The sequence below is a fragment of the Sinocyclocheilus anshuiensis genome, unplaced genomic scaffold, assembly GCF_001515605.1.
Source record: "Sinocyclocheilus anshuiensis isolate Anshui unplaced genomic scaffold, SAMN03320099.WGS_v1.1 scaffold273, whole genome shotgun sequence".
In the NCBI taxonomy this organism is placed as follows: Eukaryota; Metazoa; Chordata; class Actinopteri; order Cypriniformes; family Cyprinidae; genus Sinocyclocheilus; species Sinocyclocheilus anshuiensis.
The window spans coordinates 14248-32148 of record NW_015540857.1 but is presented as its reverse complement, the minus strand read 5'-3'; the positions used below and the strand labels follow the sequence as shown (position 1 = coordinate 32148).

The 17901-nt window shown below is 38.9% G+C and overlaps 3 protein-coding genes across 3 annotated transcripts in view; 1 reads left to right on the top strand and 2 right to left on the bottom strand.

The window, feature by feature from the left end:
- The window catches only part of LOC107687882 (aldehyde oxidase 1-like), a 33654-nt gene extending 23124 nt beyond the window's left edge, over nt 1-10530 (top strand). The window contains 13 exon segments of the mRNA XM_016485366.1: nt 6029-6115; nt 7423-7432; nt 7571-7731; nt 7950-8180; nt 8321-8416; nt 8516-8644; nt 8724-8801; nt 8897-8949; nt 9071-9185; nt 9391-9456; nt 9566-9754; nt 10098-10265; nt 10480-10530. Coding sequence (XP_016340852.1) covers nt 6029-6115; nt 7423-7432; nt 7571-7731; nt 7950-8180; nt 8321-8416; nt 8516-8644; nt 8724-8801; nt 8897-8949; nt 9071-9185; nt 9391-9456; nt 9566-9754; nt 10098-10265; nt 10480-10530 — 1434 coding nt within the window.
- LOC107687862 (high choriolytic enzyme 1-like) lies at nt 3139-4314 on the bottom strand. The gene is made up of 5 exons (XM_016485335.1): nt 4246-4314; nt 4086-4158; nt 3833-3973; nt 3622-3739; nt 3139-3529 (listed from the first exon to the last, which is right to left on the bottom strand). Exons 1-5 carry the CDS (start codon nt 4312-4314, stop codon nt 3139-3141), a joined length of 792 nt encoding a protein of 263 aa, XP_016340821.1.
- A 5800-nt stretch (nt 10531-16330) lies between the features above and the next one.
- Nucleotides 16331-17506, bottom strand: LOC107687887 (high choriolytic enzyme 1-like). The gene is made up of 5 exons (XM_016485369.1): nt 17436-17506; nt 17278-17348; nt 17015-17155; nt 16814-16931; nt 16331-16721 (listed from the first exon to the last, which is right to left on the bottom strand). Exons 1-5 carry the CDS (start codon nt 17504-17506, stop codon nt 16331-16333), a joined length of 792 nt encoding a protein of 263 aa, XP_016340855.1.
- Between the last annotated feature and the right edge of the window lie 395 nt (nt 17507-17901).

Sequence of the window (17901 nt, the reverse complement as noted above, 5' to 3'; positions counted from 1 at the left end):
AATCCATAATTATGTCCCCACTGGATGCAACGAATGCCTCGTTTATAATGGGTTTTCATGTTTTTGAATCATCGCTTCGGCCTGACAGCATCATCACAGTATGGTAGGGGTGTAACATTTCAGTCACACGCTTGAGGTATTCGGCCAATCATAACGCACTGGATAGCTGGCCAATCACAGCACATCTTGCTTTTCAGACCGATGAGCTTTGTAAAAATCAACGTGTTTCAGAAAGGCGGGGCATAGAGGAGAAACAATAATGTACAATAATGATAACTCGCTACTGGTATTATTGGTAGATTTCTGGAGAACTTTTCAGCATGGATAATGTCTTACCCCTTGACCCAACTCAGGATTTGATCTTTCCCCCAGAGTTACTGGTGAGCAAACCGTGTGTTCTTTTGGTAGCTAATAAGAATGTGAAAATTTCAGGCCACTATTGTTTTTTTTGTTTTTTTCATTATGTCCCTTCTTTCCAACAGATTATGGGAAAGAAATAAGCTGAACGACTTCGTTTACAGGGTGAAAAGGTCAGGTGGATTCCTCCAGCAGATCTGAAAGATTTAATCAAGCTGAAAGCTTAATACCCCAACACACCTCTGTTGGTTGGGAACACAACCATAGGTTGGTTTCAAGAGGAAGTTCATCCATCCATCCATAGAACCTGTTTGTTCTTTTACAGGGCCAAAGATGAACCTAAAGTGAAAGTGACGTGAGGCCAAGTCTGGTGACCCATACTTGGAATTAGTGCTCTGCATTTAACCCATCCAAAGTGCACATACACAGCAGTGAACACACACACACCGTGAACACACACCCGGAGCAGTGGGCAGCCATTTATGCTGCGGCGCACGGAGAGCAGTTCGGGGTTCAGTGCCTTGCTCAAGGGCACCTCAGTCATGGTATTGAAGGTGGGAGAGAGCGCTGTACATCCACTCCCCCCACCTACAATCCCTGCCGGTACGAGACTCAAACCCGCAACCTTTGGGTTACGACTCTCTAACCATTAGGCAACGACTTCCCCAAAAGGGAACTGTCCATCCTTTGGTGATCTATGGTGGAAGTATTCCAGAACTTCAAACTATCAAATGGAGAAACAATGGTAAATCAATGTGAAATAATGCATCACCATTTCATATGCTTAGTTAGCGAATATAAAAGCCCAAAGTAAATTCAACAACATAGTTTTATTTAGGTGTAACTGTAGGGGCAGGATGCAGTTTGTCTGTTTTGAAGGATGTCCTTCTGCAAGGAATTGAGGAACTCGGGCCAGAGAAAAGCAGGGTTTACCAGGCCCTCGTTCAAACATTACAGTGTTTGGCCAGCAAACAGATATGCGACATGGCTGTGAGTAGCAAAAACAAATCACTTTGAGGAATTAAGTAGAAAAAAAGGACTGAAATATTTATACACAAATAATAAGTTGGTAGTTAAAAGCAAAAAAAGTAATTTTGATGATAAATTTGTGTTGAATTACTTGTCTACATGTTACATCTTTGTTTATGTTGGAAATTCAAGACCATTGGTGGAAATATCCTGAGCGCCATATTATATATATTTGGAATTCAGTTGTCCATAATTTCCAATAACTGCCTTTTTGCAATATTTCTCAGTTTCCAATATATGTGACATGGAAAATAATATTAGAATTACATTTTTCAATTGGTCTTAAATATAGATGGTGCTCGAGAGATTTGTCTAAGTGAAGAGTTTTTCACAGACTTTGGTAAAACGGCTCTATGACCAGATGAGATTCTGCTGGCTATTGACATTTCTCACTAAAGACCGGTACGTTAATCAAAATGGAGGACGCAGACTAAAGTTAATGCTAAAACTAAAGTCTATATTACAAAACTATTCAAGATTCAACAAACACACTTACCCTAAAAGACTATTAGTCATTGCTAATTCCATCTATTTAATTTTTTTTAACCACAAATTCACTTTTACACTACAAATACAATATGAATTTCAGTTTCCATTCTGAAAAGCTAATCGCTAATCCCTGTGCTTTACAGTGGGAGTTTGTGTCTGCATTTCGCCAGGCACAGCGCAGAGAGTTCGCCTTCTCCATAGTGAATTCTGGCATGAGGGTGGCGTTCAGACATGACTCAAATGTGGTGGAAAATCTGGATATTTTTTATGGAGATGTGGGATCAACTCTGGTAAAAGCCAGACACGCCTGTAAAGAGCTGATGGGAAGGTACAGCCATCTCAAGGTCTTCATAATTCACATCCAAAGACTGTACACTGTTTTACTGAAGGTAACAAATACATTGCTTAGAAAAAGAAAAGCCAACAGTTAACCATTAAATGAAAACTAACAAAATCTGGTGCACTACCTGCATTATTTTGTGTTGCTAAATTGCATACATCCCAGTCAGTGAACTCTGATTTTTACTTGGCAGAAAATGGGATGAGAAACTTTTGGTAGAGGGAACGCAACTCTTAGAAGAAGAAATGTATGTGCCCCCTACTGCCCCTGGTGGACAGGAAGAGTATCGCAAGGCTCTAGTACTCAGCTTCTTTTTCAGGTTTTACATGCAATTTTGAATTGCTGTATTGCTTGAATTGAAAATACATGCTGGAGCTCCAACAAAAGGTATGATTATGGCAATTATTAATTTAAAAGCAGAACAATTTACTTAAATCTAGGTAGCGCTGCAAGGAAACCATTCTTTCCAGGTAGGCAGACCTGAGTTACACAGGGACAAACTCAAAACAAAGCTTGCATTTTCATATCAAGTGTGATTAACAACTTTCTCATTACCAATGAAATTACAGCTTGTACCAGAGACTCAGTCTTCTAATGACCTGGTGGGACGTCCCAACGTACACCAGGCTGCCCTTCAGCAGGCTACAGGAGAAGCTGTGTATTACAATGACATCCCATCTGTTAAAGGAGAACGTTTTGTTTCCATGGTAACCAGCACCAGGGCTCATGCAAAGATCATGTAAGTAGAAAGAAATGTGTTCATTATTTATGGAATAACACATTTAAACACAATTTTGATCATTTTGATTCATTTTATTTTCCCCAACACAATCAAACATTCCCAAAATTGAACACCATCACAAGACAAAGAATCAGCTTATTCATCTACAGACCCATGATACATATTTAATTATTCCTCATCTTCAGCACCCATACAGCTTGTTGATCCTCAGGATGTCGGTGTTGGACATTCCCTGCCTCTGTCCGATTTCCACCATCTCATCAGGAATGGGAGTGATGGTTTCCAGCCCGGGCTGGATGGAGAAGGCTGTTCTTCCATAGTGCATGATGGAGCCGTAGTCGTATGGAGTGTTTTGGTTGTTGGTGTTTTGTTTCTGGAAGTTGTAGGCCATATCAGGAGACATGTTCTCCCAGTTGATCTTGACGTACTCATCCCGATCGCTCCTGGTTTGCTCGTGGTAGAAGCCCAGGGCATGATTGAGCTCATGCTGAACGATGCCGTGATACACACAGCCTTGCCTGTTGAGGGAGACCACCTGCTTGCCACCAGTTCTGCCAAGAGAAGAGTAGCACCTGAGAGGAGAGAAACAAGAGATGTTATACAATATCAACCTGATTTAAAGTTGTGTTGTAAAACTGAGTCCAGAAGGTATGATTGTTCTCACCCATCTTTGTTCTCAATACTGATGTAGTCACTCTGAGTTGATCTGGCCACAAAGCGGATGCAGGTTTTGGAGTGAAAGGTGGACATGGCATTTGTGATAACTAATTTGTTATTATAGGCTGTAAAAAAAAAAAAGGGGGCCAAAGGTTTAAAATGACATCTTCATGAATGTGTTCAATGATTTGTTCAATGATTGAAGGACATTCACTCACAGAATTCACCGCTCACTATGTAAGGGATCTCCACTATGTTGTTAGAGTTTTTCTTCCAGAAACAGTTGTTGTTAAAGCAGTTGAGAGCATTTCTGGTTTTGGGAAACACCAGATCTCCTTCAATCAAGACTTCAGAAGATCCTGCATTTAAAGAGAAACATACTGATGAAATAGCTGAACATATTTTTAGGTTTTGATAATATTTTTCCAATACTTTGTGAAACTCTTTATAGAAATATACAAGGTGTCTAACCATTGTTGGACTCCAAAATCCTTGTAGTGATATCCAGAGGTTCAGGCTCTGACACAAACACTCCTTCAAACCTCTGGTCCTGGTGGCAGAAACAGAGATGTTAAATTGACACATTTGAAGAACATTGATCATTTAAGGGAGGAACTAGACAGGATCTTACCGTGAGAGGAGACGCCTGTGAGACGCCAAACAGCAGCAGCAGAATGGAGAGGGAGGCTCTTGTGTCCATGTTGTCTCAGTGTGTAGAGATGTTCAGGATGCTCCTGTGCTGAGCTTTGGTGTCTTTGTGCTGTCAGACCTGGACTTTATATTCACCTGAGTAGGTGGGTCTACTGGGGGATTATGGGTAGGGTCTTAGTGTCAAGAGACTAATGTGTGTAACTAAAGGGAGTACACACTCTGTTAAGTCCAAAGCCTTACAAAATGAAGGGAGGTGCTCCGGCTTGTTTATCTAATTCATCCATTAAGTGTATGGGCTGGACAATTCTTTATTTCTTTGAAAATGCAAATCTCACTGTCTCAATCTTATCTTTACATCAGCTCTATAGATGCATTGGTGGCTCTAGCCATGTCTGGAGTCGTCACCTTCATCTCTGCCAAGGATGTTCCTGGTCAAAATCGAAGACTCTGGTTCAACAACCCAGAGGAGCTTTTTGCTGAAGAGGAAGTACCACAATAAATATTATCTGGTTTAAAGATACATCTGAATACTAAATGATTCCTATCTCAGATTAGATGTTTCAAGCCTTACTATATACATTAGTAGTTGTTACTACTTCTTAGTCAATAATGCTTCTTTTGCATTTCAAGTACTTTGCAATGTTGTGTCTTGACGGTTTGCCCTTTGCAGGTCATTTGTGTAGGGCAGATTATTGGTGCCATCGTGACTGAAATCAGAGAACAAGAAAAACGAGCAGCCGAGCAGGTGGCCATAACTTTCGGGGACATCCAACCTGTCTTTTTCACTATAGAGGTATTTGTAAATCATATTCAGAAAAGCATTTATAATGGAGTGCTAAACAAAGGTTGAGGAGCAGCATCTTACATCATCTAATTCTACTAATCACCTCAACATCTTTATTTTTTTATTAAGGAGGCCATTGAACACCAGTCATTTTTTGATCCCAAGAGAAAACTGGAAAGAGGAAATGTGGAAGAAGGGTTTGAGAAAGCAGACCACATACTAGAGGGTGTGTACAATTAAATCTGAATCCTATTTGAACCTCTCCATATAAAATACTTTTTTAAACTAGTCTTTGACTTTTTTATACAATGCACATTCTCATTTTTTTTACATACTTCACAGGTGAGCTGTATATGGGTGGTCAGGAACATGTCTACATGGAAACTCGGGGATTGATTGCGATTCCTAAGCGAGAGGCAGGTGAACTGGAGCTTTATGTTGCCAGTCAACATGCAGCTTATACTCAGGTCTGTATTGCTCCATGGACATAAACTGATGAGTTTATTCCTCAGTTGTTGGCCTAATTTCCTACTTTTAACAGGAAGTGGTGGGCATCACTCTCGGCATTGACTTCAATAAGATCACATGTCATGTGAAGAGGCTAGGAGGTGGATTTGGTGGTAAAGTCACAAAGATTGCATCATTATCCTCCATCGCTTATTTATTTGCTTGTGTATTTTCCTTTATTGCTTATTTTAAATATTTTGTTTACTTGTTTCTGTGGAATACAAAGATAGTATGCTATGAAATTAGCTTTTAACACAATGCTAAAGCTAAGTACACTGTCTGTACACTCAAATTTAACCACAGAACTGGCCGTGCTGTGCGATGTGTACTAGAACGTGAAGATAACATGCTAATCACCAGTGGCAGGTCCCCTTTCTTGGGAAAGTACAAGGTAATGTGTCACTATTGGTAACAGTATTTTGACTGGATAAATGTGCAACATCACAACAGCTTATGTCCTGCCTTTCTACAGGTTGGATACATGAATGATGGAACAATTCTGGCTGCTGTTATCACATACTACAGTAATGGAGGATGCACTCTAGATGAATCCTCTTTTGTATGTTGGTTTTTAAGACTTAAACAAGAAAAAATGAAATGTTTTAGATTTATAAATGACCAATCCCTGGAACTGTGAGCTAGGTTATCTTAAAGGGCACCTATTATGCCTCTTTTTACAAGATGTAATATTGGTTTTGGGTGTCCCCAGAATGTGTCTGTGAAGTTTCAGCTCAAAATACCCCACATATAATTTATTATAACATCTGGAAATTGCCATTTTTGAGGCGTGTCTAAAAAAAGAGCTGTTTTGGTGTGTATCACTTTAAATGCAAATGAGCCCGCCCCATCTCCAAAAGAGGGCGTTGTGTATATGTCTCTCTGCTTTACATACCTACTGTAATAAACAGCCGGTAGAAGCAACATAACTGAGAGCGAGAGAACCAGTGCTCAGCCGTACATACGGGAAGCCAAATGCACTGAAAGTGGAACAAAACAGCGCAATGTTTCAGAGCTCACACCGTGCTGACCTGTCATCGGCGTGGCTCAATGGACCGAGCCGTGCAACTGCGCTACCGAACGGACAGCCTGCACAAACTATTCTCACAAGCACAGTGCTGATCAATTAAAATACTTCGATAACGTACGCACACAAATACGGTTAAAATGCTAAGTACTATAACGACATGACATTCACAAAGCAGTCTGGAGTGAAATGAGAAATTGAAGACTGTGATGTGATGTCACATTGCATATAGAGAATCAAAACTGCAGGCCTAGTGAGACTGATTTGGTCTAATGGAGATTAAAAAATAAGGAGTGGGTGGATTTTTATCATTGTTGGGTAGTTGTGTTCACACACTGCCAACACACATTTATGTCCAAACACCATGTAAAACTGGATTTTGCATAAGAGGTGCCCTTTAAAGGTATAGTTCACCCAAAAATGAAAATGCTGTCGTTAATTACTCACACTTATGTCATTCCAAACCCATACAATCTCTGTTTATCTTCGGAACACAAATTAAGATATTTTTGATGAAATGCGAGAGCTTTCTGACCCTGCATAGACAGCAGCGCAACTGACATGTTCATACGTCATGTTACTCTTGTGAACGCACGTCAAAGACTGATTCTGAAAAGAAGAAATTGTTGAATTGTTTAAGTTATTATTTTTGGTTTCTTTGTGCATGAAAATTATTCTTGTAGCTTCATAAAATTAAAGTTGAACCATTGATGTCACATGGGCTATTTTAACAATATCCATACTACCTTTCTGGACCTTGAACATGGTAGTTGCGTTGCTGTCTATGGAGGGTCAGAAAGCTCTCGGATTTCATCAAAAATATCTTAATTTGTGTTCCGAAGATAAATGAAGGTTTTGTTTGGAATGACATGAGGGTGAGTAATTAATGACAGAATTTTCATTTTTGGGGGAATTATTACTTTAAATTCCCATGTACAATAGGTCAGTCTCTAAGTCACATACTTTGTATCTTTTGTAATTTACTACCAGATCATGGAGAAAGCTCTCCTTCACATGGATGTGGACTGGTGTGCAAGACCTACTTACCATCATATACAGCCTTCCGTGCCTATGGTGGACCTCAAGGGTTGACCATCATTGAGAGTGTGCTACATGAGGTGGCCGCCAGGTGTGGCTTACCTGCACATCAGGTGGGATTAAAGATAAGTTGATTAAACAGAATTCAAACAGTGTCTTAATGGGTTAAAATTTTAACTGGTAACCAAAAGACTGTATGTTAAAAACCCTACAACTGTTCGTTTATAATGTTGAGCTGTCGAGGTAACTTTTGATGTGTCAGATCATGATAAAATTGGGGTTTTCATTTAGACTCTAAATACGCAATCCAACAAATATATCTATTGTACAGGTGAGAGACATCAACATGTACAAGGACGAGAAATGCTACACCCACCACAAGCAGCTCTTTTCTCCTTATGACATGGTACAGTGCTGGAACGAGTGTCTCGAGAAATCTGACTACACCCATCGATGCCTGTCCATCAAGCAGTTTAATGCCCACAACCACTGGAAGAAGAGAGGGATCTCCATTGTCCCACTGAAGTTTGGAATTGGATTCTCCAAAGGTTTCTATAACCAGGTGGGTGAAAATGTGTAAGACTGCACATAAAATGGTGCAGTTTAGTTCACACGATCACTTTAAAGGTTTTCACGGTGTATTAGTCAATACTACTACAAAGAATATCTAATATTGGACCATTTTTTGGGAATTCTCTTCAGGGAGCAGCATTGGTAAACATCTACAAAGATGGATCAGTTCCGATCTCACATGGAGGAACCGAGATGGGTCAAGTTATCAACACCAAAGCCATACAGGTGCGATGAGTCTCAGTGTTGAATAATGGTTCCAAATACAAGTATTACATGAAATACGCCACTTGCAAGATAATGTCAACCTTCACATTCAAATTGCAGATTGCAAGTCGCATTCTGAAGGTTACAATGTCTTCGATCCATATCAAGGAGACCTGCACAGGAAACGTGCCCAATGCTGCACCATCTGCTGCATCCTTTGGCACGGATGCTGTCGGGATGGCAGTCAAGGTATAGGAACAGTAACTGATTTACAAGTATTTATGCAAATGTCTTTTTCACGACTGAAATTGTACTATTTTGCATGAAGAATGGTTGTGAGAAACTGATGAGACGTCTGGAGCCACTCATTAAGAAACATCCCAATTCACCTGGCAACAACTGGTTAGTAAGAGTGACATCCAAGTACTCAACTGTATAATACAGACTGAATTACTGATGGACAGCCAAACGAGAATCACTTAACTGCTGTTATGTTTCCAGGTTGTGAAAGCATATTGCCAGAAGATCAGTTTGTCAGCAACAGGTTTCTTTATGTATGTGTTTGACCTTGCAATAGTGTAAAGCAAAATATTGAGTTGTCTGTGATGAGATACTGTTAAGAATGTCTTAATAATAAATAAATATACAATTTAATAAACGATTTGCTTATACCAGGGGCCCCCATACCAGTGTTGACTGGGAAAAGAGTGACGGCAACTCGTACTACTACTTTACTTTCGGGGCCTGTTGCTCAGAGGTGGAAATTGACTGCTTGACAGGAGATCACAAGGTGCTTGTCTTTTTTTAGTAATTTATATTCATAAATATTAATATGATTTGGCTATGGAACTTAGATGTCATATCAGTAAAGATTCATGAGCAGTTATTGACGTGTCAATGGCTTGGATTCATAAAGCTGCAAATTTTCAGGTTATGTGTGCACATTTACAATTTGAATATTAAAATTTTGTGGACTGTGAAATTATATTTTACAGAACATTAGAACTGACATTGTGATGGATGTTGGTCGGAGCATAAACCCTGCTCTGGATGTTGGACAGGTATTTAAGACGTTATTATTGTACCTCAGATGCAAACAATTTAGATAATTAGGGTATAAATCAGTGACCATACACTACAGTTAATATTAATAAATGTGTGTGTTTACAGGTGGAGGGAGGTTTTGTCCAGGGAATTGGGCTCTATACTATAGAGGAGTTGCAGTTTTCTCCTGAGGGTGTGTTGTTGACCAGGGGTCCCTCTCAGTATAAAATCCCAGCTCTGTGTGACATCCCTCCTCAGCTGAACGTCCACCTGCTGAGGAACGCAGACAATCCTCACGCCATCTACTCCTCAAAGGTAAAACAAAAAACCCTGAATGTCAACACAACAAGTTCAACCAAAATCAAAGCTGTTTAAGTAAAAATACATAGCAAATAACTAGTAATATTTACCTTTCAGTGATAATTGCAGACATAACAATCGCCAAATTTGCGTCTAGGCTTCTATGATTGAAAAAAAACTCTTCAGGTCAGGCCGGTTCACAGCAGACGTCAATCATTTGAGCACATTAAACAACGTTTGCAACCTCTTCTACTTCAGTAATCTGACATTCTGAACAAAATAGGATATTTATGCACAGTGGAATTTTATTATTTGTTGAAATATTGGTTATAAAGGTATTGTTTTTTGTTTTTTTTAGGGGATCGGGGAGCCTACTGTGTTTTTCGGCTGCACTTTGTTCTTTGCCATTAAAGAAGCGATTGCAGCCACGCGGAGAGAGAGAGGCCTGAGCAAAGGTTTTCCTTTCTCTTCTCCTGCTACTGCAGAAAAGATACATATGGCCTGTGAAGACTGCTTTACCAGGATGGTGGGTGAACAGTGTTAATACAGTAAATGCATATTCATAATTTAAAAATTCTAAATTTTAGTTTTTAATATATTATAATACACTATACATTTAATAGATAATATTTTATTTGTTATATTATTATACATTGTTTCAGGTTTATCGGTTTTGGCTCCAAAAAAACAAATGTACAATTTTATAATTTAAATATCTTTTTTTTTTTTTTCTCAAACAGAATCCACCAGACAGGAAAGTAAAAACCAAACCCTGGGCCATCAACGTGTGAAGAAAAACAACAGATTATTCAAATTTTGTAATGCTGTCACTTTCTTTTCATTGAGACTTTGAGCTCATAAACTGGCTATCAGGTCAAACTCTTAACCTCAGTTTACATGTTGGGGACTTCTAGCTTCCTTAATATTTTTATCATGCAGTTAATGTTTCATAAAAGCAATAAGGAACTTTCTCAGTCAATAGTAGGATGTAGATTAATTTAATTCACATTTATTATAATAGCTGTTAAAGCAAATCCTAAGTGTCAAGTGAACTGATTTATGTGAGATAAAATTAAGATGTTAATAATAAGCTTGAATAACTATAAATTGTTCTTGAGATATGATTGCATGCAGAGCTTCATTTGTTTGTTTGTTTTTTTTGTTTTAGTAGATCATCGTTCGGCAAACAGCTGATAATTGTTGGATGTTAATTCAGGTGACTATTTAAATATAATAAATGTCTTGTGATTTGATAAGAGCAACACAACAGCTTTAAATCAGAACAAAACATAATAACAGGATTATGATGATGTTTTCATATGTTCAGAGCCAATGGCTGAGCTTTGAAGAATAGATGGCGTGAGGGTTGGATGTGCCGGCTAAAAGGTAGACGTTAAACTTCAGAGGGACGTCACAGAAGGACGGGATCTGTACTGGCCCGGTCCACGTGTGTACAGAACACCAGAAGGAGAAAACTTGAGCTCCTCCACGGTGTAGAGACCCAGACCCTGCATGAACGCTCCCTCAATCTGACACACATATATATATTATATGAGTAAATGCATATACACTGAACAAAATTATAAACACAACACTTCAGATTTGTGAACAATATTTGAGAGAAATAGGCCTTTTGTGTACATAGAAAAAGTCTTAGATCTTTGAGTTCAGCTCATGAAAAATGGGGGCAAAAACAAAAGTGTTGCGTTTATAATTTTGTTCAGTGTATATGCATTTACTCATATAATATATATGTGTGTGTCAGATTGAGGGAGCGTTCATGCAGGTTCAAGTATTATCTCACACCGAGGCTGCATTTATTTGAACAAAGATACAGTAAATGCTGTAATATTGTGAAATATTATTGTAATTTAAAAGAACTGTTTAAGGTGTAATATATTAATGCGACCTCTAGGCGAAGCTTGATGATGCTATGAAGGAGGATGTTCAAGGATGAGGTAATGAATTGTTATTTTTTTATTACCTGTACCTTCCACAGTTATTCAAACAGCGAATAAATTATTCAGAGGCATTGCCTCTGATTGGTCATTGCATTCATAAGCTCAATAGACTTGTGTGTGATTGGTTATAATGCGCAACACTGTAAAAACATGTACAACATTGAGCAGATATAAATTTAATGCTGCGGTCAACACTTTTTATTTAATTTTAATTTTATTTGCGACAGCAGTAATGGATTTAGTTTAACAGTACAGCAGCATTTGTGTCCATGTGTTGCCATAGTTTCTACAAGCAGAAACTGAGGATATGCGGATATTACGTCATTAATAGGTGACAATGACCAGGGACGAGACATTATTTAAAACTGGAATTTTTCTGGATTTACAAATCTTTGGGAACTTTTGGGATAACGTAAGTACACAACCGCATGAAATATATCACACTGTGTAAGTAGTTTTTGGATATGTTATTACGAACACCTTACATATTGTGCCTTTAATAGTTTGTCCACTTTACCCAGTTCTGCCATGTTCCTTTGGGATTCTTCTTTCTGATTGGTTCTAGTCTGTTGTAGAGTATTTGGCAGGCATCCTGCAAAAGTATGATTTGAACAATCCAAAAACAGATATTAAAGCATAAAAAAGTTTTAAAAGAACCTTCAAAATCATCAAATCATGTCGTCCAGACTGATCTGGTGTTTCAAAATCTGGCAGACGGGCAGGTATTTGGGACATATTGTGTGCTGGTCTCAGTGATGTGGATCAAAGAAGCAGGAATATTCAGCTCTCGAATCGCCACCTTTGAGAACACAGCTGAGATAAGCCCAAAAACTATGAAATGGTTGCAGATAAGTGCAGAAAGCTGGAAGTGGTACCTGTTGGACTTTAGTTTGTACACTTTGGCCCATTTCCATCCCACCGCGGCTCACTAGCACAGACCCATCCTTATAAATATGCACAAGAGCGGCAGCCTTTGTTGTAAACACACAAAAATGCCAACAGATTATTTGGAGTTAATTTAAAATAATATAAAAGACTCTGTGGCATGAAGCCTTCAGCAAACCCAATGCCATATTTGATGGTTATAATGGCGATTCCTCTCTTTTTGAACTGGTTCTGCTGGTTAAAGAAATCGATGGCCTACCGGCACTGCCTGAAGTCAGCTTTTCCAACAGCGGACGAGATTCTCTGGGTCAAACTCCATCTTGTAGTGAGTGAGGGAAACTTCTTTGTACATGTTTATCTCCCTGATCTGCAAAAATAAAATAAAAATGATGGGAAATGGGACAAAAAAACCTGAATAATTAGTTTATTAACTTGATCATTAGTAATATATGTTGCATAATGATGCAAAAGGGCCAAGAGCAAAAGATCTTTTTGTGACACTAACCTCTTCAGACAGACGGCCGAGTTTGAGTGCAACATCATCGATCATACTCTCAACGACCAGCATGCACTGGGGCACACCGAACCCTCAGAATGCAGTGTTGGAGGGCAGGTTGGTCTTGCAGGCCACCGATCAGCCACGCAGGTTTGGAATGTTGTAGGCGTTATCGAGATGCAGTAGGATCTTCTCTGCGACTTGGAAGAGTGAAATATTAGAATAATGATACAGTATTCATTTCATCCTATATATTCTCCAATGATGTTCACACAGCTGTCTATAGTGACCAAAGCAAAGTAGCTTCCACTTTTAAGCCACCATTTTGATTTTTGGCAGGAAGGCAATTAATCTCACCAGTACAGACTCATCTACTGTTTCCAGAGTTGGCATAGTACTGGAAATCAGCTGCTGTCATCCTCCCGTTTTTCATAAAGCCTACCTGTTGTAGTATAAATATGCAAATTTATTACATAAATACAGATTAGATAATATATATTAAAAGGGTCATGAACTGAGAAACCAAAATTCCCTTGATCTTTAGACATACAGTGTTTAATAATGAAAAAATACACAATTTACATGCATTACTTTCTCTGGTATTTACCAGTGAAACTGAACAGAAACCTACAATATTAGCAGTTAGGCTTTTATTGAAAAAAATCTGTATTTTCTTGTAGTTACTTTTTTTTAATAATGAACAATGAGAAAAAAGATGACTAACTTTTGTATAGTAGGCCTCCATTATTCTGTTATCTTCTCTATACTTTTGAACTGCAAAAATTAAGAACAAAACAATGTATGTATACAAATATGGCTTCAAGCTTCCCATATATGAATTAATAATAAGTGATACTGTATATATTTTTATAATTGCATAAAGTAAGTTGGCTCCAAAATAAAAACTGTCATTTCAGGTCTTTCCAAAATGGAATAACATTTCATCTGTGAAACACAAGAATGAGTGGATGGTGATTATCATTGTCCAGCTCCAAAAAGAAAATGAAAGTAATCAATTTGTGATTCATGTGCGTTATTCAAAGTCTTCTGAATCAATTTGATTGTTTACGTGAAAAACAGACTGTAATTAGGGGCCAAGCACCGAAGGTGCGGTGGCACCTATTGTATCCGTTAGCGTCATTTTTCTTCTTCCGCCGAAAGTCTATGGCAGCCCATAGAACCGCTTGCGGGAAAGTTGTGAAATTTGGCACACTGATAGACCCCAATCTCAACATTAACCACAGCAAGTTTGGAGTCTCTAACTCCAACTCTCTAGCGCCACCACTTGTCCAAAGTTTCAATTTCTTTATGCTAATAACTTTTGAACCATAAGGCACAAAATGAAAATTCTTTTTTTCTTCTGAATCCTTGGCTCATGCCGAGTCGAATGAACACCAAAATTCAAAAATCGCAAGGTTTAGTTTTTTCGCTATTCTTTAGATTCGGTGCATCATGCCGAGTCGAACCATACCAAATTTTTCCATGTCAGCCATTTTGGGCATCGGCCATTTTTAATTTAGTCAAAAAATGCAATATTTTAAGAACGCTTAGACTTTGTTATTACAAAAATCGGTATGCATCTTCGGCACCATGCCCTGATGGCACTCAAAAAGTTTGGGCGCAGTGCCACCTTGTGGTCAAAAGTTTATAAAAATGCTAATAACTTTTGCATACATTATAATATTGTAATCAGACTGATGTTGATAGATTCCTTGCATCATGATGAGAACATCGATGCCAATTTTGATAAAGTAAAGTGATAAAGTGACGTGACATATGGCCAAGTATGGTGACCCATACTCGGAATTAGTGCTCTGCATTTACCCATCCAAAGTGCACACACACAGCAGTGAACACACACAAACCGTGAACACACACCCGTTGTGGTATTGAAGGTGGAGAGAGCGCTGTACATTCACTCCCCCCACCTACAATCCCTGCCGGAACGAGACTCGAACCCGCAACCTTTGGGTTACGAGTCCAACTCTCTAACCATTAGGCCACGACTTCACCCCAAATACGCCAAAAAATACACCCCAAATTTTGCCATAATTGGCTGAACTTCCTGTCTGACATTTTGATTCATGTTGAAAACCTACTTTTTCGAACTCCTCCAAGACCGTTAGTCCAATTTTCACCAAATTTGACTCGGATCATCTTCAGACCAAACTGGCAAAAAATTATGGATTTCGTGTCGATATACGAAACGGTTTTCGTTTAGAGCGTCAACGAATATGCTGGTTAAGATGCCAAAATGCATCTGAGGCTGTATCTCTGCAAAGCTTTGACATATTTGGACCAAACTTTGTATGTGCCATTGTCACCTCACACTGACCACGCCACATCAATTTGGTAACAGCGCCACCTATTGGTCAAGAGTAATAAACCATTGATTTATTATTAATTATGAAATTTACAAAAATGCTAATAACTTTTGATTGCATTAGCCTATTGCAATGAAACTGATTTCAAAATATTCCTTGGCTTATGCCGACAACAGACATATAAATTTTCCCTTAGCAAATCCGAACTGCCTTTCGGCCATTTTGATTTATGCTGTAAACCTACTTTTTCGAACTCCTCCTCAAGCCTAGGTCCGATTTTCACCAAAATCGAGTCAAATCATATTCAGACTGTGCTGACAAAATGTTATGGATTTCGTGTCGATAGACGAAACCGTTTTTGTACAGCGCTGCTACAAATTTAGGCACGGTGCCAAAATGACTCTTAAGGCTATATCGCTTCAAAGCTTTGACATAATGACAACAAACTTTGTGTGTGCCATTGTCACCTCACACAGAACACGCCAAAATGATTTGATTACAGCGCCACCTGTTGGTCAAAAGTGATAAGCCATTTAATCATATTACTAGTGGTTGTATTTATGATTTTTCAGCCATTTCAATTACAATCATCCTAAAATTGCTTTTATTACTCGTTGCATTTTGTCTGATGCTCCATGCCATGCTTAGCTCCTCAATTTGCCTCTGGAGTGCTTGGCCCCGTGATTGCTGCTTGCAGCTATATTTTAAATTGTATTTACTCAAAATCTTGTCCTCTTTAGTATGAATCTGGCTCTCATGAGAAAATGTTTTATTTATGATCAGACACAAAATGGCAAACAATATAAAAAACCTTAAATTGTTTTGTACTTTGATCAACTTTATTTTTCCCAACACAATTACACATTTCAGAACTTAAACACCAGAAAGCAAAGACCCATGATACATATTTAATTATTCCTCATCTTCAGCATCCATACAGCTTGTTGATCCTCAGGATGTCGGTGTTGGACATTCCCTGCCTCTGTCCGATTTCCACCGTCTCATCAGGAATGGGAGTGATGGTTTCCAGCCCGGGCTGGATGGAGAAGGCTGTTCTTCCATAGTGCATGATGGAGCCGTAGTCGTATGGAGTGTTTTGGTTGTTGGTGTTTTGTTTCTGGAAGTTGTAGGCCATATCAGGAGACATGTTCTCCCAGTTGATCTTGACGTACTCATCCCGATCGCTCCTGGTTTGCTCGTGGTAGAAGCCCAGGGCATGATTGAGCTCATGCTGAACGATGCCGTGATACACACAGCCTTGCCTGTTGAGGGAGACCACCTGCTTGCCACCAGTTCTGCCAAGAGAAGAGTAGCAACTGAGAGGAGAGAAACAAGAGATGTTATACAATATCAACCTGATTTAAAGTTGTGTTGTAAAACTGAGTCCAGAAGGTATGATTGTTCTCACCCATCTTTGTTCTCAATACTGATGTAGTCGCTCTGAGTTGATCTGGCCACAAAGCGGATGCAGGTTTTGGAGTGAAAGGTGGACATGGCATTTGCGATAACTAATTTGTTATTATAGGCTGTAAACAAAAAGGGCCACAGATTTAAAATGAGATCTACATGAATCATAGATTTGTTCAATGATTGAAGGACATTCACTCACAGAATTCACCGCTCACTATGTAAGGGATCTCCACTATGTTGTTAGAGTTTTTCTTCCAGAAACAGTTGTTGTTAAAGCAGTTGAGAGCATTTCTGGTTTTGGGAAACACCAGATCTGCTTCAATCAGGACTTCAGAAGATCCTGCATTTAAAGAGAAACATACTGATAAAATAACTGACCATATTTATACATCTTGACCACATTTGACCACTATTTTCTGAAACACACTCATAAATTTACAAGAAATCTACAAAGTGCCTGACCATTGTTGGACTCCAAAATCCTTGTAGTGATGTCCAGAGGTTCAGGCTCTGACACAAACACTCCTTCAAACCTTTCCTCCTGGAGGCAGAAACAGAGATGTTTAAAATAGCTCATTTGAGGAACCTTGATTGTTTAGGGAGAGACTAGACGCAGCAGCTCCGTGAGAGGAGACGCCTGTGAGACGCCAAACAGCAGCAGCAGAATGGAGAGGGAGGCTCTTGTGTCCATGTCGTCTCGGTGTGTAAAGATGTTCAGGATGCTCCTGTGTGAGCTTTAGTGTCTCTGTGCTGTCAGACCTGGACTTTATATTCACCTGAGCAGGTGGGTCTACTGGGGAATTATGGGTAAGGTTTTAGTGTCCAGAGACTAATGTGCGTAACTACTAGGTGAAATAAATAGGTGAATAGGTGAAATTTCTGACCTTGCTTATTAATCTAAATCCATGCGGAAACAGAAAATAAAAGTTATTTACACTCTTAAAAATAAAGGTGCTTCAAAAGGTTCTTCAAGCGATGCCATAGAAGAACCATTTTTGGTTCCACAAAGAACCATTCAGTCAAAGGTTCTATAAAGAACCATCTCTTTCTTACCTTTTTATAATCTGAAGAACCTTCTTTCGCCCC

What these genes read in the sequence shown, in the direction of transcription:
- LOC107687862 (XM_016485335.1), bottom strand. Translation starts at nt 4,314, where the DNA reads ATGGACACAAGAGCCTCCCTCTCCATTCTGCTGCTGCTGTTTGGCGTC. An exon ending in CACAGGCGTCTCCTCTCACG is followed by an intron (nt 4,159 to 4,245) that starts GTAAGATCCTGT and finishes CACCAGGACCAG; the next exon opens with AGGTTTGAAGGAGTGTTTGT. An exon ending in GATTTTGGAGTCCAACAATG is followed by an intron (nt 3,974 to 4,085) that starts GTTAGACACCTT and finishes CTTTAAATGCAG; the next exon opens with GATCTTCTGAAGTCTTGATT.
- LOC107687887 (XM_016485369.1), bottom strand. Translation starts at nt 17,506, where the DNA reads ATGGACACAAGAGCCTCCCTCTCCATTCTGCTGCTGCTGTTTGGCGTC. An exon ending in CAGGCGTCTCCTCTCACGGA is followed by an intron (nt 17,349 to 17,435) that starts GCTGCTGCGTCT and finishes CCAGGAGGAAAG; the next exon opens with GTTTGAAGGAGTGTTTGTGT. An exon ending in CATAGTGAGCGGTGAATTCT is followed by an intron (nt 16,932 to 17,014) that starts GTGAGTGAATGT and finishes TTTTGTTTACAG; the next exon opens with CCTATAATAACAAATTAGTT.